Source organism: Cucurbita moschata, unplaced genomic scaffold, assembly GCF_002738365.1.
Source record: "Cucurbita moschata cultivar Rifu unplaced genomic scaffold, Cmos_1.0 Cmo_Scf00100, whole genome shotgun sequence".
Classification (NCBI taxonomy): Eukaryota; Viridiplantae; Streptophyta; class Magnoliopsida; order Cucurbitales; family Cucurbitaceae; genus Cucurbita; species Cucurbita moschata.
The window spans coordinates 104,700-126,076 of record NW_019268616.1 but is presented as its reverse complement, the minus strand read 5'-3'; the positions used below and the strand labels follow the sequence as shown (position 1 = coordinate 126,076).

The window sequence follows — 21,377 nt, the reverse complement described above, 5'->3', positions numbered from 1 at the left end:
TCTTTGTATTACTTCTTGTAATTGCTCGTTCAGGTACATGGAAGTGATCAATTGTTGGATTCATATCAGATAATGATGTGATTATGTTATATGATGATGTTATGATGTACATGATGTTGACATGATGTTGATGATGCATAATAATAAAATGATGCGACACGTATAATAATGAAATGACTTAATATGACGATGTTCTATATTAAGATTGTGTGCATGTATTAAATGTCACGATGCATTATGACGAATTTTTTTTAAAGACACAACCATGGTTAAAAGCGAATGATGATGAATGTATGAAGGTCAATGCTTGCATGTTACTCAGAGTAATGTGTGAACGGTGTATTTTGTGTGTTCATATTTATTGGGATACTTCCCCAGTGATGATGATGAGTGCGAACGCACATAATATGATGATGAGGGTGTTCATGGGGAGCATGACACTATGGGGTTTTGCTAACATCCGAACTCGCTACAAATTAACTTGACCAAAGAGGGTCCAAGGGGTGTGCGAGCCCCCTGAGGATTCACACTCGCACATGTGAGTCGTGTGTAGGGAAATACTACACATTCAATTTGTCCGAGACTGGAGGCCACCCCTATGATGGTTTTTAAATGATAGGTTCCTAAATCATGAGTTGCATGTGTTTGCTTTCCCTGATCCCAATAGTGGGTCACTTATCGAGACTAAAGGCAATGTGCTACTTCTTTTCAGGTAAAGGCAAGGTGTCCCTGTAGGGCTGATGATGGCATCGCAACTTGAGAACATGACAGTAACGACCCTAAATTTTCACATGCTTAGAGTCGTTACTAACGTCTCATGCTCATCTATAATGCGGAAATATAATTCTTACATGAACATCATTTATAACGTAAACTTCGAAAAATGCTTAAAACAACTTTTTCTCTAGAAAACAAATTCATGGTCTTACGTGTTTAAATACAATATGCATGAGGTCCCTCTAAATCCATCATAATGTCTCTTCTAACACAACCCTCTAGTCTCATCTCTTTGTTACTCTAGGTAACACATACTCGTGGATATTTATATTAATATCATTTTCATGCTCTTAGTATTGTGTCCTATGTCGATCTAACGACATGATGCAATATGGCACTCATCATCATATAGCATGCTCAATAGGAAAAACATCATCATATTAAGGTAAACGTCACACAATCATCATACTCATCATATTGTCATAAAGTGCATCAAGCATATCAAGTATGTCATTCGTCAAAATATATATATACTACGCACATCATCATACACTCGTACATCATCATATACTAGTATACGACATCATACAATACAACTTATACATCATCACATACTATCATACGATATCGTACGACACAGTTCATACATCATCATAATTCATACAATTTTTAGCTTATCCTATAGTAAGATCACTTACCTTATTAGCTTAAGTTGTTGTCACGAATTTATCCTTAGTGAAAGTTTGATTCTGTCCTTTGAAATTCAAGTCAACCTATGTGAGTTCATAACATCAGTTTCAAGTTCGAACTTCTATAAAATTGTTTCCCTAATTTACATTTGCCCATGTATTAAACATTATGTGAACATTAAAGACTTTGCATGAATAAAGTTTTAAATGTTTATTTATGTTTGTTATAATTTCTCTTTCATGCAATCCATTTAAAAGTCTTTAACATTTACCATATATTCTCTTTACCATATATTTTCTTTCCTCTTACCGTGTGTTTCCTTTTCTTTTTATTAAATGAAATAGATTAGGATTACAGTTAAAAACATTCTATTCTAATCTAATTCTAAGAAAATAAATATAATTACCAAGAAAATAAATATAATTACCATTTGCATGTTTCATAAGAAAATAAATACAACTACCATTTGCATGTTTCATGGTCTCGAACGGCTATGTAGTCATTAGTCATCATTAGTCGTACAGTGCTACATATTAATTTATGTCATATTACTCGATTCAAAACTACAAAATATTTTTTTTTTTATTTACAATTATTATAGGTTACCACTGAAAATGAAAAATATTGTCATTTATTAATAAAAAGTGAAAATAAAAACTCATATAATTATGTTATAATTTTACTTAGGAATATTCCTTGGAATATCATATTTACACTTAAGTCCTTACTTAATAGTCCATCACTAGTAAATCCGCAATCAAGTGAAACTGAATTATTATTCTCCCCGAACAAAGAATTTTCATGCGTTGTTCTTAAGAGCCTCAGCACTGTCTCCGTTTTCCTCTATTTCATCAAAGTAGTCCTCTCGAGCATTTCCAGCCAACATCAAGGCAACCAACCAAAAGAGGGATGAATCAAGGGATAAAAATGCACCACCACCTAGAAGACCAGTCTTAGCGGTCGGGCATGCTGTCTCGAGATTGTGATAAACGTTGCGAGTCAAGTGAATTTGCTCAGTGACTGTATGCCATACGAGCAAAGTTATAGCCAATCCAGTTGTGAACCTACAAACACAGAGGTAGCTTGATTGATAACGTTTCGAAATCACTTTTTAGGTAACAGAGGATGTGATTTGGAAAGAGAAGTTACAGGGAAATGTTGAAGAAAATAGAGAAACTGGTGCTCTTAAACAAAGAGAAGTATCCTGCAATTGAAGAAGCAAGAAGAAACGCAAGTGAAAGATATCCCAAGGCCACAGTTGGGTCCACTGGATACTGACAGACAACAATGCCTTTGCCTGGGATGGGAGTTCCAGATGCAGGCTGCCCATAAGCAAACACAAAAAGAAAGGATAGTGACCATCAATGACGGAGCTTGGAAAGTTATATGATATTGCATGGGTTGGGAGGTTCTCATCTTGCTGTGATTGTTTCAAATTCACAAATATCTACACAATAAGAATCAAACAATTTATGAACAGAAGCTTACCTTCTTGTTCTCAGCTACGACTCCAAATATAAAGGATATCACACCTAAAGTTGCGACAATAAGAGACATTATTTTGACCGACATGACTATTGATCCCAAGATAAATGGAACAAAAGAGTTTTTCAGAAAAATGGACAACAACAGAACCGAAAGATTATAGAATGAGATTAGTGAATGCTTGATATTTATAGTACTCACTATCGTCAAATGCATGTAGTGGAATCTACCTAATCTTGAAACCCGTAATTAAAATATGGAATTAAACCGTTTTTCGTTTATTTGGTTTTTTTTTCCTTTAATTAGAAATTATGTCGTTTTTTGAAATGCACATGGAAAATGATTCATTGAGAAATATCTGGGGCCAGCTGGCATTGGTTTTATCTGGGGTTAATTTTTAACCATATTAATGAATGGCAGCCCCAAACAAACAATGAAGAATTTGACGCAGGTTCGTGTTCAAAATTATGTGTGAATAACTTAATCAATCTAACCTTTATGATTTTAGTTTTTTATTTTTGAGCATATGTACGAGAATAACATAAAACAAACCACTAAATGAAAGGGAACAAGGTCGAGGGTGATTTCCATGCCAAATCATCATAGGTCTATGTCTTCAAGCGTAAGTAACAAGCTCATGTCGACTAGATTAATGTGTTTGACCGTAATGATCCCACGAGAAAGGCACGGGTCGAAAAAAAACGAACAACAAAACGCACCGATTGATGCATGTGGGAGTGTTCAAAATTACTTGTGAACCACCGGATGAATCCAACCCAATTATTATAATTTGAGTCCTTTTTTTAGCGTGCATAATAGAAAAATATTAAAAAAAAACGAAGTAATGCATAGATGGAAGGTGATAAGATTGTCGAATTGTGGAGGGTGATCCTCGAGCCAAGACATTAATCGTGTATGTTTTTAAGCGTGTGTAGCAAGCTCACGAGCTATCTAGTTGCACTTATGATCAACAAAAAGATGATCTTGATCTCTACTGCATCAGTGTTAGTTGCTGATAGAATTAACAAATATTTGGAGGTTGTTTACTTATCAAAGTATTTTGTGCAAAAGATTCGAGAGGATAGCCCGATATTCTTTAAGAAGTAAGAAATGAATACACACCTTTAATACTTTAGAAATACTTTTGTGAAGAAATACTCTTTTTGACAAGCTTGATACAACTAACTCAATATTTAATTTGATCTAACGTCATCGTACTTTTTCCACTAGGGTCACGAACTGCAACACCAATAACCGCTCCACTATTTCTTATAACTGTATTAAACTTCAATTTGATGGAGAAGGTTTATCGATCAACAACACGAACGACGGAATAATAACGAGCTCCCATTATCAACTTATAAACTATCAAATGTTTGACTCTTAATCCCACTTTTTGATGTAAGATATAAAATTTTTCGATTTGGATAGTCACCTCTAGGTATAATTAGGAAGCAAAAAAACACAATATATATCTAATATTTAAATATCTCAAAAAAAAAAAAAAATGGTGAAGGGTGAACAACCCAAATCCTATCTTCTTTTCTTTTTATATATATATATATATATATACACACACTTTTAAGTTAGGTAGGTTTGACTATAAACCCGAAGTTATACATATGGATATAAATGATGAAAAACTCTTAAATATGACATTTATGCAAATTTTACCCTTTCACTCTAAGTATTATGGCTAGCAACATGATGCCATTTTTATGGAGTGGCAGGTACGGGTTGAGTTGAAAAAATCTTTTAGACCAATTTAAAATATTAGTAGGTGACTCGAGCAATCAAAATAAAGTTTAAAACTCATGGATTGAGCTGGAATTGTTATTTTTTTTATATAATTATTTTAAAAAAATCATACTTATCCATCATGCTCTAACTAAAATTTATAAAATTTAAATATCAAACATATTAATTATTACTAATTTTTGTTCACTTTATGTTTTATGTTTGGGTGATTTGATTTTGCGTGTTTATCTATTTATTTTTTTTTAGGTAAGTAATATTTTAATGGCTTCTTTATATTTTAGCTAAAAATATGTTTTTTTTTTTTTGTCTAAAATTTTAAAATATTACACTGGTTCCATATTTTATAGTTGAATTTTAAAAGTACATCTATTTATGTCATATTACTCTCTTCAAAACTACCATCTTAGATGAAAACATTATTATAGGTCACCATTACTTTGAAAGAGTTGAGTCACGCCGAAGTTGAAAATGAAAAGTGTTGGCCAAAATAAAAACTCATACAATTAAGTCCTTAATCACAAGTAAATCAATAGTAAAGTGGAAGTGTTAAGAATGAGAAAGAGAGGCGGGATCAAAACTGCGATCTTCAATAATGTTCAAAATGTTTAAATAAGATACAAGCTACCAACTAATACCTACATGTAACCATCAGAAAATTTTAAATAAATAAAGTAAATAATAATTAAAAAAATAATAAATAATGGAACTCTCTCCACCTTCCCCAAATATCTCTTCTCCAACACCTCCTACAACAAAATGAGCTGGAAAAAAAAAAAAAAAACAAACAACAATGGCAGATTTTAGAAAGAAAAATCCAAGAAATCTTTTCTTTTATACAATTATTTTTATACAGTTATTTAGAATCAGATCTCATTTTAATTTAGTATAACAAAATTCAACCCAGAACAAAAAAAAGAAAAAAGAATAACAGGGAGGTCTGGAAAGAATTAAAGAGAGAGGAAAAGAAAAAAATAATAGAGAAGAAAGGAAAGAATTAGAGAGAAATAAAGGAATATATATATTACAAAGTAAATACAAAAAAAAAAAAAGGAAGAGAGAGACCGGGGAGGAGGAAAAATGAAGATTTTTGTGAGCAGAGTTAAAATAAATACCGAAACAATTTAAGAGAGTAAATATACAGAGTAAAGAGATGATGAAATATATTATATATATTCAATATTCATAAAAGTCTCTAATCCTTCCATGAAGTTTAATACATGGACCATTATAAAATTTAGAGAATTGAAATTGAAATTGATGCTATGGTTTATATAGGTTGGCTTGAATACAAAGAACAAAACCGAACTTAATAAATTGGTGATACCAGTCTAAGCTAATCAGGTAAGTGGTCTTACTATCGGCTCAGTTGAAAGACTTGTCTTATGTATGATGACACGTGCCTAGTGGCCCTTGCACGTGTCATTTATGCTTTATGTTATGTGATGATGTGATGACGTTAGATAGTGATGCGGTGATGTTATATGATGATGTGATGTTGTTATATGATGATGTGATGTTATATGATGATATGATGTTATTATATGATGATGTGATGATGTTATGTGATGACGTGATGACGTTAGATGATAATGTGATGATGTTATATAATGATGTGATAATGTTATATGATGACGTGATGACGTTAAACGACAATGTGATGATGTTATATGATGACTAGATGATATTAGATAATGATGAGATGATGTTATATGAATGACGTACTTGGTATGCTTGATGCACTTTATGGCAATATGATGAGTATGATGATTGCGTGATGTTTACCTTAATATGATGATGTTTTCCATATTGGTCATGCTATATGATGATGAGTGTCATATTGCATCATGTCGTTAGATCGACATAGGGCACAACCCTAAGAGCATGAAAATGATATTAATAAAAATATCCACGAGTATGTGTTACCTAGAGTAACAATGAGATGAGACTAGAGGGTTGTGTCAGAAGAGACGTTATGATGAATTTAGAGGGACTTCCCTTAGAGATGATGAGTGCGGACGCGCACAGTACGATGATGAGTGCGAATGTGCACGAGCGCGAATGCGCACAGATAAGGGTGTTCATGAGGCGCATGACACTGTGGGGTTCTACTGACTTCCGGACGTCGCTACAGATTAGCTTGACCAGAGCGTCCAGGGGGTGTGCGAGCACCCTGGAGATTCACATTCGTACGTGTGAGTCGTGTATAGGGAAGTACTACACATCCAATTTGTCTGAGACTGAAGGTCACCCTTATGATGATTAGAAATAGGTCCCTAAATCATGATTGCAAGTGTTTGCATTTGCATGGCCCCCTATAATGGGGTCACTTACTAAGTATTCTTTGAAATTCGGGCCATATGGCACATCATTTTTTCAGGTAAAAGGAAGGCGCACTTGTACGAAGGACGACGACATCGCAAGCACAGACTGTGGCACGTGCATATTTTGACTCATATTTAAATTCCTAGTCTTAAGTTATAATAAGTTGTTTTGCATTTCATTGTTTTAAATTATTTTGTATTTATTTTTATTTTCTCTAAATTTCAGTATTTCGCATTAAACACGTAAGACCATGACTGTGTTTTTCAGAGAAAAAGTTGTTTTAAGCGTTTTTTGAAGTTTAAGTTATAAATGATGTTCATGAAGAGTTATATTTCGGTATTAGAGATGAGCATGAGACGCTAGTAGCGACTTTGAATATGTTGAAATTTAAGGTTGTTACACTAAAAGTAAGGGGAAAATATAAACTAACTAAATCTTGAGAATAAGATAATATATACTACTAATCAAATCCTAAGATAAAATATTAACGGATTACGAATATCTAAAATATATTCCTTAACTAATTATTATAATATATTCTCGAAATATTATATCTTAATACTCCCCCTCAAGTTAGAGAATGTATGTCAATCACATGAAACTTGTCTTTCAATAAATCAAATTGATGTCTTCTCAAAGCTTTAGTGAAAATATCATCCAATTGCATTTTAGTCGAAACATAACAATGTGTTTCGTATGTTCGTGAAAACTGGATTGACTGTTATGTGTAATGCTACTTGATTATCACAATACAATAATGGTGGCTCAGACAGGAACTTTCAAGTCTTGAAAAATGTATCTTAACCAAGTTAACTCTAAACAAGTATTTGTCATAGCTCGATACCTTGCTTCTGCTAATGATCTGGACACATTGGTTTGTTTTTTTAGACTTCCAAGAAATAATTAAATTTCCAAAGAAATTACAAAACCCAAAAATAGACCGTCTGGAAGTTCAACAACCACCCCAGCCTGAGTAGCAATATGCTTGTAATCTTAAGTTGTTTTCAGATAGTAGAAGTCCTTGACCAGGGGTACCTTTGATGTATCTCAGAACTCGAAGAGCTGCCTCCCAATGTAGTTTTCTTGGTTCATGCATAAATTGACTAAGCATACGAATTGAATACACTATGTCAAGCCTAGTAACGGTTAAATATATTAACTTGTCAATCAATCGTCTGTATTTACTTGGATCATTCAACTTCTCTCCTGCTGTTCAAGTTTCAGATTTTGCTCCATAGGAAATTTTTTTGGACGTGCTCCTGTAAGACTTGTATCTTGAAGAATGTCTAGAGCATACTTCCTTTGAGACATAAAAATTCATTTTCTAGATCGAGAAAATTCAATGCCTAGGAAATATTTCAAATTCACTAAATCTTTGATAAGGAATTTCTCGAGTAAACTAGTCTTGAGATGTTGAATTTCTTTGAGATCACTTCCTGTCAACAAAATATCATCAACATAGATAAGAGTTACAGTGAAAGAAGTACCTTTACACTTAGTAAATAAAGAGTAATATGCTTTTGACTGAGTGTAGCATGCATTTTGTATAGTGGTAGAGAATATGGAGAACCAATTGGGAGAAGCCTCTTTTAAACCATAAAGAGATTTATGGAGCCGATATACTGTATTCTCCCCCTGTCGGCGAATACCTTGTGGTAAAGACATATAGACTTCCTCATCTAGATTACCATGGAGAAAGGCATTTTGAACATCCAACTGATGAGTGAACCATTTTTGAGGAGCGAAAATAGCGAGTAAGCAACAAAGTGTAGTAAGTTTCGCTGTAGGAGAAAATGACTCTTTGTAATTAACACCTTCAACCTGAGTGTATCCCTTTGCTACCAGTCGAGCTTTATAACCTTCAACAAGACCATCAGAGTAGTGTTTAATCTTGTACGCCCAACGACAGCCAATAACTTTATGGTCAGGTGGTAGAGGAACGAGAGACCAAGTATGATTACGTTTTAAAGCTGCAAGTTCATCATTCATAGCCTGCTGCCATAATGAGTCGCCAACTACCTCATCATAAGTTTTAGGTTCTGTTTAGGCTGTAATAAGAGCTAGAAAAGCACGTTGAGTAGGAGAAAAACGAGAGAATGAAAGGAAATGATGAAGGGGATACCTAGGTAGCTTTCTAGTTCGAGCAATGTTCGATGTATAGTACTCTCCTACACATACCCAACCACGAGCACATGGACTCACCAGGGCTCATGTACCCTCTAGGCTTCTCTCATGGACTCACGAGTTTGTGAATTATGCAGATATAGTTCCTATCAAATCTTTCGTATATAACTTAAATGACATGGTCTATGGAGGTTTGGGCATCATAAATTATCATCATGATAACGTATTATTACAACATAGTGTTGATAAGATAAGGAATCAACTACAAGGGGAATAAGATTCGGATTACCTTGTTGATCGAATATCTCAAGTCAAGAACACTTTGTTTGAGATTCGAATCACTCCAGAAGCAAGATCGATCATGTCTAGCTTCAATGATTCTAGTTGATCAAATATCTCAAGACAAGAACACTTGATTGAGATTCGAATCACTCCACAAGCAAGATTGATCATGTCGAGCTTGAATCTACATGCAACCTAAACTACATAGAGTTGCAAAGAAACTTAGCCATTGGCTAAAGAAAAGCACAAATCTACATGCAACCTAAACTACATAGAGTTGCAAAGAAACTTAGCCATTGGCTAAAGAAAAGCACAAATGCTTCTTTTGGTATATCTTCTAAGTCTTCCTTACAAATACAACAAACATGGCTTTATATAGCCTCAAAATGAAAATTACAAAAGTTGTAACATTCACACTTTATGGCCATAATTAGCCATTATGTAAATGTAACCGAAATTAAATAAAAAGTCCTAAAATACAATAACTCTAAATTACTCTAAATTATAACCCACCCAAAATTTACAACAATCAAACTTTATTCTTCTTCAACGTAGCATGAATTGAAACATCTTTTGATAATTTTGACAATCTTTTCTTCAAATCTTCATTGAAGCATATTGTATGATTGATGTCTCTTGGTTCATATCAAGTGTAGTCACACTATAGCATAGCTTATAAACATGGCATAACACAATATTGGATAGCATAGCAATCATAATTATGACACGTGCAAGAGTAACGAGTATGCGTCATAATAGGTAACACAATTCATCCAACCAATCAAATAATAGAGCCACTCACTTGAGTAGGTTAAAAAAGGGTTGTTAGTTTATCATTGGAGCTACTCCAAATTCATCTCTTAAAATCAAGTGTAACTTATGTGAACTTAGGATAAAAGATTAAAACAAGTTAAACAAATTTATCTACATAACGTTCACGAGTAAACCTCTAATGAGCTTACTATACTTTAATCTGACCAAATAGTGGTCATACTCATCTCAAATGTTATAAAAAGTCCGAAAGCTAACTATAGAAGGGTAAACATTTGTAGGAAAGGGTTCAAAGTAGTGAAACAGATTGAAAATTTGTAAACCAAGTCGTTCACGTTGTTTAAGCCGCTATTGTACCGAGCCAAGCCGAGCCATGAAGTCGATGCTCGAAAGGGACACAGGTTGGGCTCGACGCATAGATAAGGACATGTATCACAGGATCAGGATATGCACACATCTTGCAATCTAGGTCGTTCTATTATCGAGTCAAGCGCTTAGGTTATGGGCTACTATGCTAAGCAACGAGTGTGATATGATAAGGAATCAATACAAGGGGAATAAGATTCGGATTACCTTGTTGATCGAATATCTCAAGACAAGAACATTGTTTGAGATTCGAATCACTCCACAAGCAAGATCGATCATGTCTAGCTTGAATGATTCTTGTTGATCAAATATCTCAAGGCAAGAACACTTGCTTGAGATTCGAATCACTCCACAAGCAAGATTGATCATGTCGAGCTTGAATGATTCTACATGCAATCTAAACTACATAGAATTGCAAAGAAACTTAGCCATCGGCTAAAGAAAAGCACAAATGCTTCTTTTAATATATCTTCCAAGTCTTCCTCACAAATACAACAAACATGGCTTTATATAGTCTCAAAATGAAACTATTAAAGGCATTCCAAAAGTTGTAACATTCACACTTTATGGCCATAATTAGCCATTATGTAAATGTAACCGAAATTAAATAAAAAGTCTTAAAATACAATAACTCTAAATTACTCTAAATTATAACCCACCCAAAATTTACAACAATCAAACTTTATTCTTCTTCAATGTAGCATGAATTGAAACATCTTTTGATTATTTTGATAACCTTTTCTCCACATCTTCATTGAAGCATATTGTATGATTGATGTCTCTTGGTTCATATCATTCTCCACTTCTTCAAGAGGATTCGTCCTCGAATCTATTTGTGAAACTTTGCTGCAAAAAATAAGTTATGGAAATACAAAGGACCTCACAACACTCTCTCACGTGTATACACTCAAGGAATTTTAGGCCACTCTGTTTGCACTCATTTACACAAATGAAGCTCTCATTCTCACCTCTCAAAATTTTAAATAGAGCAAAGATTGAATTTTGAACTTTGGGTCGATTAAAAACTAAAAAGATGAAAATAAATAAAAATCAAATTGAGAAGAAACGCAAAGGAAACATATATCCGATCTTGAGCCTGAAGCTCTGATACCAAATGATAAGATAAGGAATCAATACAAGGGGAATAAGATTCGGATTACCTTGTTGATCGAATATCTCAAGCCAAGAACACTTTGTTTGAGATTCGAATCACTCCAGAAGCAAGATCGATCATGTCTAGCTTCAATGATTCTTGTTGATCAAATATCTCAAGACAAGAACACTTGTTTGAGATTCGAATCACTCCACAAGCAAGATTGATCATGTCGAGCTTGAATGATTCTACATGCAATCTAAACTACATAGAATTGCAAAGAAACTTAGCCATCGGCTAAAGAAAAGCACAAATGCTTCTTTTAATATATCTTCCAAGTCTTCCTCACAAATACAACAAACATGGCTTTATATAGCCTCAAAATGAAACTATTAAAGGCATTCCAAAAGTTGTAACATTCACACTTTATGGCCATAATTAGCCATTATGTAAATGTAACCGAAATTAAATAAAAAGTCTTAAAACACAATAACTCTAAATTATAACCCACCCAAAATTTACAACAATCAAACTTTATTCTTCTTCAATGTAGCATGAATTGAAACATCTTTTGATAATTTTGACAACCTTTTCTTCACATCTTCATTGAAGCATATTGTATGATTGATGTCTCTTGGTTCATATCATTCTCCACTTCTTCAAGAGGATTCGTCCTCGAATCTATTTGTGAAACTTTGCTGCAAAAAATAAGTTATGGAAATACAAAGGACCTCACAACACTCTCTCACGTGTATACACTCAAGGAATTTTAGGCCACTCTGTTTGCACTCATTTACACAAATGAAGCTCTCATTCTCACCTCTCAAAATTTTAAATAGAGCAAAGATTGAATTTTGAACTTTGGGTCGATTAAAAACTAAAAAGATGAAAATAAATAAAAATTAAATTGAGAAGAAACGCAAAGGAAACATATATCCGATCTTGAGCCTGAAGCTCTGATACCAAATGATAAGATAAGGAATCAATACAAGGGGAATAAGATTCGGATTACCTTGTTGATCGAATATCTCAAGACAAGAACATTGTTTGAGATTCGAATCACTCCAGAAGCAAGATCGATCATGTCTAGCTTCAATGATTCTTGTTGATCAAATATCTCAAGACAAGAACACTTGTTTGAGATTCGAATCACTCCACAAGCAAGATTGATCATGTCGAGCTTGAATGATTCTACATGCAACCTAAACTACATAGAGTTGCAAAGAAACTTAGCCATTGGCTAAAGAAAAGCACAAATGCTTCTTTTGATATATCTTCTAAGTCTTATTACAAATACAACAAACATGGCTTTATATAGCCTCAAAATGAAACTATTAAAGGCATTCCAAAAGTTGTAACATTCACACTTTATGGCCATAATTAGCCATTATGTAAATGTAACCGAAATTAAATAAAAAGTCTGAAAATACAATAACTCTAAATTACTCTAAATTATAACCCACCCAAAATTTACAACAATCAAACTTTATTCTTCTTCAATGTAGCATGAATTGAAACATCTTTTGATTATTTTGATAACCTTTTCTCCACATCTTCATTGAAGCATATTGTATGATTGATGTCTCTTGGTTCATATCAGAGTGTTTTGGCTGGAGTGCCTACTGTGTCGAAGGATGTGCTCATTGGCTAAATGCATATTGGGTCTACAATGAGTTGCTAGATCGGCACGTAATAAAGATTCCTAGGCTGCCACATACAGTGAGAGTCTGGATAGGCAAGTTTGATATTAAATTTCAAGAACACCCAGATTAAATTTCGGGACACTTTATTTTTCTAATCTTTTAACATGATTAATTTTTTATCCATCATTTTCTAATCTTAAAAATAAATGATTTTAAGTCAAATCTAAAAATTGTTAAAAAATTTACACAATTAATGTGTAACAGGCAAGTCTACCGTGAGCATATATTCCTATTTAACCAAATTATTCTAAGTTAAGATCAAAAGATGGTAAAAAAATATCGTCTTTTAGCTGATATAGTCGTCTTTTGGCTTTTCCAAATTATTACATGTCCAAGCTAAAAATTGTAAATAAATAAATAAAAGAGAAGGTGATTTTGGGTTTACCCTTTTGCCCTTCCCCTCTAGGTTTTAAAACATGTATGTAAGGGAGAGGTTTCCACACACTTGCAAAGAACGTTTCATTCTCTTCTCCAATCGATGTGGGACCTCACAATCCACCCCTCTCGAGGGCTCAGCATCCTCACTGACACACCATTCGATAACTGAGCCTTGGAGGCTCAGGATCCTCGCTGGCACACCGCCCTCTGATATTATTTGTAACAACTCAATTCACTGCTAGCAAATATTGTCCTCTTTGAGCTTTCTTTTCTGGTTTTGCACCTAATGTTTTAAGACATATGTTTTTAGGAGAGGTTTCCACACATTTATAAAAAAATTTATTCTTCTGTTCGACTAATGTGAGATCTCACGTAACTGAAAAGATCATTTAAAAACAACCCTTGCTAAGCTTGTCTTTTTTATGGGAAATTCCTTATTTGAACTTTTCGAATTCAAATTGGAAAACTTGCTGTAATCTACCAGCAATTGTGTTTGATTGGGAAGTCTTTAGGCAAAGGGACTCTACAGTAAAGATTGAGAGAGAGAGAAGTTAGTTGGTAAATGTTTTAGGGGAATGTGTTAGAAGGTATACCAGCTCAGCTCATTCATACATGGACTTCTTAGACCAAACCATCACCATTGCTTCACTCACATGAAATCTTTTCTTTAGAAGTTAGGTATGGATTCTATTCTAATAAAAGCAAATCTATTAAACATTTGAGTTATCAATTATCCTATATTTTTTAATAAAAAATAAAAAGTGCATGCATGTTGATGAGATATCCAAGTTGCTATTGAAGAATAAGATACAGATATGAGACGATGGAAGAAACTTAGAGAAGGGACGATGGCAATAGAGTTGAGAGAAGTTTATGATTGGCATGGAAGATAAAAAAGTGTAATCAAAGTTTTGGGTCATTGTGTGTGATGCTAGGCTAAATAAAGCATAACCTAACAAACCAAACACACTTAATATCCATTCAATTTTTTCCATTTTTATTTAATAACTTTTTACATAAAAACATATCTTTAAAAGTCGTTAAAAACTTTTTAAGTAAATAAAAAATAAAGGCTATGGCAATAGAGTTGATATTTTCTTTTTAAGTTTGGGATCGAATTTCAAAATTCCATAAATTTGAAAAATATAATATCTTACATTAAAAAAAAAAAAAAATCTACATTAAGGTTCATTTTCTATTGCAATTTATGAAAAATTACTAGTTTTTATATTAGATTAGAGTTTGATTATAGAACAATTATAGACACCAATTTTTTTTTTTAAGTGTTTAATTATAAGTTCCTTTAGGTTGGGGTTAGTTTTTGTTTTTTTTTTTTTTAATAAATATGTGGGGTGGAGAGTTAGGATATTTTGACCTCTTGTATATATAGTCTTAGCTAGTTGAGCTACCCACAAATTGATATTTATGATTTTTTTTTAATTAAATTGAACATTTGACTATGTAATTGTATCTTAAAGTTCCATTTTATCAATTTAATTTGTGCCCATTTGACCTAACTTTTTTATTTAGGAGAGCATATTCTTTGCTTACAGTTGAGAATTTAGAGAGAATTTTGGGCAAACGACATTCTTTTGGTGCAACTTTAGTGGCAATTATGGGAAGCTTTGGTTCGAGGTTTTTTAGCAAGAGAATGGAACTTGACTTCAAGAACAATGCAACTATTGGCATTGCATTTTGGGGTGCAGATGAGAACGGTTTTTATTTGTATAATAGTCAAACAAAGACATTCGAACTAATTTATCCGTAGACTTCTTAGACAAAACCATCACCTTCGCCTTAATTCACATCAAATCTTTTCTTTCTACATAGGTTGTCACATGCTTACTGTAATACTTTTCTAATAGAAAATCTATTAATAATATGATTTTTCAATAATATGAAAACTTTTAACATAAAAAGAGTACATGTCAATAAAATATTAAAATAATCTAAGAATAAAATATAGACATCAACTTGAATATCAAAGTCTCAATCTTATAGAAAATATCAAGCACAAAAATGAAGTAAATTTGAAAATATTTCCACACTTAAAAAGAAAAGTTAAAACCTTTTTCAAAATAACACAAAATGATAGGATTTGTTATATTTTTCAGTTTAAATCAACGAATATTCCAGAATTAGATTTTCAAGGAGTTGTACGGTAAAGACGGTGAACATATTAGGCTTGAAGAAGCTAGTTTACTTAGAATGGAAAGGAATTAACGTTTCATACTAAAAAATGGTGGTTTACAAATCTTATAATGTATACTTCGTTTTCCATTTTCCTCTCCCATTTGCAACGGTAAAAAGCTCACCATGGATGAGTTTTGGCGGTCACAAGGCAGGAAAAAAAAATATGAATAATAATTAAAAATGAGAAGGTTAAGATCATAAAATCAATACAAGGAAAGAACTCAATTAATTTTTCTTAAAAAAAAAAAAAAAAATCTTAAAAAAAAAACTCATGGTCAATTCCAACTTACTTTTTAATGTGAAACCAACCCATGAAAACTTTTTTTTTTAGTAAAAAATATCATTAAAGATTATTTTTTATTCTCGCAAAGAAAAAGAAAATAGGTAAAAGGAAAATGATCTTTAAAAGACTATAAAATAGAAAGTACGTGAAAATAGAGTTGAAGTAATTCTAATATTAAAACACTTTTCAAAGTTTCTTTTATACGTGAATAAAAAAAATAATAAATAAAAGAAGGAAAAGTTTTCCTACCTTGCTAAAGCTACATAATGGGGTTCGCCTCTACTCGAAAAGGGAGGTCTTCCACTTCATTTTAAGTCCCAAATGAACGGTTCAAGCAAGTCAGAGAGTACACTTTCTGACGGCTCAAGGCCTGGATTTGTTACGTTCGAACCCTTTCTTCTTAATTTCAATTTTTTGAAAGCATTCAAGGACTACCTTTTAGCTTAAATTTTTTGAATGAAGTTCAAATTATTTATGCATAATTAGGCTTAGTTTAAATTATTAAGAGTATGTTTTATGTCTAATTAGACTTGGTTTAAATTATTAGGAGTAAGATTTCATGCATAATTAGGCTTAGTTTAAATGATTAGGAGCAAGTTTTTATGCATAATTAGGTTTAAGTTAAATTTTTGGAATCGAGTATAAACTATTTATGCGTAATTAGGAATAGTTAGATTAAATCATTAGGAGTAAGTTTTTATGCATAATTAGACTTAACTAGTTTAAATTATTAGGAGTATGTTTAAAATTATTTCATGCAAGATTAGGTGACGGCTACTATTTCTAATGGGTATCCGGCATAGAGAGCTACTAGAGCATGCTCGCCCGATAAGGAAAGGGGCCAGGGGTGTGCAAACCGACTGGTGGGTCCATACTCGTATGTATGGGCCATGCGTAGAGTATATGATACACATCCAAGCTGCCTGTTAGGATAGTACCTTAGAGTATATGGTACACATCCAACTTGCAATAGATTGTTAGAAGTTCTCCTTCCCTTTAATTAAGAATCGTCACTTTCTATGGTGACTCCCAAAATTCGAGAGATAAACAAATGATGACATTAAAAGTTGATGCAAAAGTAAACAACAAATCAAATAAAGACAATTCATACCATTCATTTTTTGATGGGTTTACAATGAGTAGCGACCTAGATTCCTATTTGACTCCCATTTTTGTTGAGATATATTATTTATGGAATATATCTCAGATATTATATCTTAATATTCTTCAATTTATGATTTGATTTATAGTATATTTTATTTTATTCTCCGTATTTAATTATTTTATATTTTCCTCATTTGTACTAGCTTGTATCCTATTTAAAGGATATCAATATCAATAATAATACACCTTCCCAATTATATTTTCTATCTCATTCTTAACATGGTATCAGAGCACCGATCTTGATATTCCTAATATTAAAGCACCGATCGTGGTATTCCTAATATCCCGTTGGACTCTGAGTCCAAGGGGAGTATTAAACCTAAAGCCAAACCCTAACCAATCAGTGAAGCCTTTACCATCGTCAATTATCCAATATCAAGAATACGTTATAAGCATCTTCAAATTTCTCACCAAGCTCTAAGGTGACATATTCAAGATGCTCGTATTTTCTTTCACAACCTCTCAAGTGATCCAAAGCATCGATCTTGGTGTCATTATCCACTAAAGCATTTATGCATGGACCAACAAGTGATCAGGGAGGATATTCACTTGTTCCAAATCAAATTAAATGGACAAGTTATCAATCCTCGAGTCAATCATTGCGGTCTATTTCTAAAGCATTTATGCGTGGACCGAGAAGTGATCAGGGAAGATATTCACTTGTTCCAAATCAAATTAAATGGGACAAGTTACCAATCCTCGAGTCAATCATTGCGGTCTATTTCTGAGTCTTGCATCTTTCTTGAAAATTCAATAATTTCTTGAAAGTCTAAAAATGCAAACCAATCAAAGGCAGCCCTATTTCTGAGTCTTGCATCTTTCTTGAAAATTCAATAATTTCTTGAAAGTCTAAAAATGCAAACCAATCAAAGGCGGCCTATTTTTTTACGGATATTTTCATTACTGGGAAGACAAGAGTGAAAGACAACTTGGGTGTTATTGACCTACCGTAAAGACAAGTTAAAGACAAGTTGGACGTGATTGACATACACTCTCCAACTTGAGGGGGAGTGTTGAGATATATTATTTATGGAATATATCTTAGATATTATATCTTAATATTCTTCAATTTATGATTTGATTTATAGTATATTTTATTTTATTCTCCGTATTTAATTATTTTATATTTTCCTCATTTGTACTAGCTTGTATCCTATTTAAAGGATATCAATATCAATAATAATACACCTTCCCAATTATATTTTCTATCTCATTCTTAACATGGTATCAGAGCACCGATCTTGATATTCCTAATATTAAAGCACCGATCGTGGTATTCCTAATATCCCGTTGGACTCTGAGTCCAAGGGGAGTATTAAACCTAAAGCCAAACCCTAACCAATCAGTGAAGCCTTTACCATCGTCAATTATCCAATATCAAGAATACGTTATAAGCATCTTCAAATTTCTCACCAAGCTCTAAGGTGACATATTCAAGATGCTCGTATTTTCTTTCACAACCTCTCAAGTGATCCAAAGCATCGATCTTGGTGTCATTATCCACTAAAGCATTTATGCATGGACCAACAAGTGATCAGGGAGGATATTCACTTGTTCCAAATCAAATTAAATGGGACAAGTTACCAATCCTCGAGTCAATCATTGCGGTCTATTTCTGAGTCTTGCATCTTTCTTGAAAATTCAATAATTTCTTGAAAGTCTAAAAATGCAAACCAATCAAAGGCAGCCCTATTTCTGAGTCTTGCATCTTTCTTGAAAATTCAATAATTTCTTGAAAGTCTAAAAATGCAAACCAATCAAAGGCGGTCTATTTTTTTACGGATATTTTCATTACTGGGAAGACAAGAGTGAAAGACAACTTGGGTGTTATTGACCTACCGTAAAGACAAGTTAAAGACAAGTTGGACGTGATTGACATACACTCTCCAACTTGAGGGGGAGTGTTGAGATATATTATTTATGGAATATATCTTAGATATTATATCTTAATATTCTTCAATTTATGATTTGATTTATAGTATATTTTATTTTATTCTCCGTATTTAATTATTTTATATTTTTCTCATTTGTACTAGCTTGTATCCTATTTAAAGGATATCAATATCAATAATAATACACCTCCCCAATTATATTTTCTATCTCATTCTTAACAATTTTCAATAGATTCTGATTTTAGGTAAGATATCTAAAATCTAAATAATTGTAAAAGATAAAAGAAAAAGAGATATAACTTGGAGATAACTTGTCCTATTTGATGTTAAATCTAGTGAAGCCATTTCCTATTTTTGTCTTCCCAATGTCTGCCATTCTCAATGTCTGCCATCTTTTCTTGTTGTTCTGTTTCTCCTTCCCATCTTTCTCTTCCAAAAATCTGCTATTTTTCTGTCTTTTTTTTTTTTTTTTTGCTTAGGATCGTTCTACTTCACAACAAGTGCTGGGGAGAGATACTCGGGAAGGTGGAGAGAGAGGGATCATTTTTTTTTTACTCATTATTAGTATTATTATCATATTTATTTATTTATTATTATTTTTACTCTTGTTACATGAGGTCCCAACAGTTATCCTTTCATTATGTTGTATAACAACGGTCTAGAATTTTTCTTTATATCATATCATTTTATCATAACTTTCTATGTGTATATTGGGGTTGTGCATTATGTCAATTCTTTACATTGCTTGTCAATCATATCATATCATATATCTCATCATGTCAAACATATGTCATATCATAAGCTTATCATGTCTTCTAACGTATCATATAACATTGCATAGCATCATCTCATTAAAGAATAACATCATCATACATCGTACATCATCATCATAAAATATAGTCATAACATCATAAATATAAAGAATAAATGACACGTGTAAGAGCCACTAGGCATATGTCATGATACATTAAACAAGTCGTTCAACCTATCCGATAGTAAGACTACTTACTTGGTTGCCCTTAGCCTGCGTTCTCCCTAAATTTGAGTATGTTTGCTTTTTGCCCCTCGAAATTTCTCCTAGTATTATTAGTCGTCGTTTTCTATTAGAACATCCATCTCGCTTCGTTAGTAACTATAATTTCTTAACTCAGTTTAACATAAACCAAGAAATTTAACTATATCCTGACTTTAATTTCTTTAAAGAAGGTCAATTTAAGATTTAGGATAGTCAAAACGACAAAAATTAGGCAAAATACCCTTTTGTGAGCCAAGGAGCTGGATTATGAGTCGTGAAGCTGAGCCTAGCCGACTGAGCCGCGTAAGCGGAAGAAGTTTCTAGCTGTAAGCACGACACATGGTGCAATAAGATGCGAACCCGTATTTTATGGCGATCGAGTTTTTTTTTTTTTTTTTGCCATTACAAAATTTATTTGTGTTTCATTTTCGGGAATGGTGTATAAATTTCAAATTTACTTCTTTTTTGTGCTTGAAATTTTTTTATAAAATCTAGACTTTGATTTTAAGGTTGACGTCAATATTTTATTCTTCAATAACAACTTTAATGTTTTATTGAGATGTAAACATTTTTATATTAAATGTTTCCATATATTTAAGAACATAAACAATTAATAGACACTTTGTTAGAGTAGTGTTACATCAAGTACACTACTTGTGTAGCAACGAAAATATTTTATGTGATGTAAGGTGAAGGTGATGGATTTGTCTAAGGATTCCATGGATGAATGAGCTCGAATACCTTTGTTGGACTATTATATAAAGAAAAACCCTTCTCATCTGTACCCCAAATGTAGTGCGAATAGTTGCATTGGTCTTGAAGCCAAATTTTATGCTCGGGCCAAAAAAAACCTCGAATGAAAGCTTCCCATAGTTGCTGCTAAAAGTTGCACAAAACAATGTTGTCGGCAACAAATTCTCTTTGAATTCCCAGCTGTATTTCGGTTTGAACGGAAGAATATGCTCCCCTAATTAGAAAGCTATGCCACATGTTTTATTGCCAACCTAGGTTATTTATTTAAAAACTAAAATAGGACGTGAAAGTAAAGGAATTTGAACCTCTAACGTTTTAACTGTGGACCTCTGAATTAATCAGTTAAGTTATGTAATGAATTACAATTAAAAAATAAAATAAAATTTTT

The 21,377-nt window shown here is 32.7% G+C and overlaps 1 protein-coding gene across 1 annotated transcript; it reads right to left on the bottom strand.

Annotated features, from left to right (window-relative positions):
- Positions 1–2,166: 2,166 nt before the first annotated feature.
- Positions 2,167–8,961, bottom strand: LOC111439666. The gene is made up of 4 exons (XM_023077237.1): positions 8,622–8,961; positions 2,896–2,981; positions 2,557–2,729; positions 2,167–2,471 (listed from the first exon to the last, which is right to left on the bottom strand). Exons 1-4 carry the CDS (start codon positions 8,959–8,961, stop codon positions 2,207–2,209), a joined length of 864 nt encoding a protein of 287 aa, XP_022933005.1. The 3' UTR covers positions 2,167–2,206.
- Positions 8,962–21,377: the final 12,416 nt, after the last annotated feature.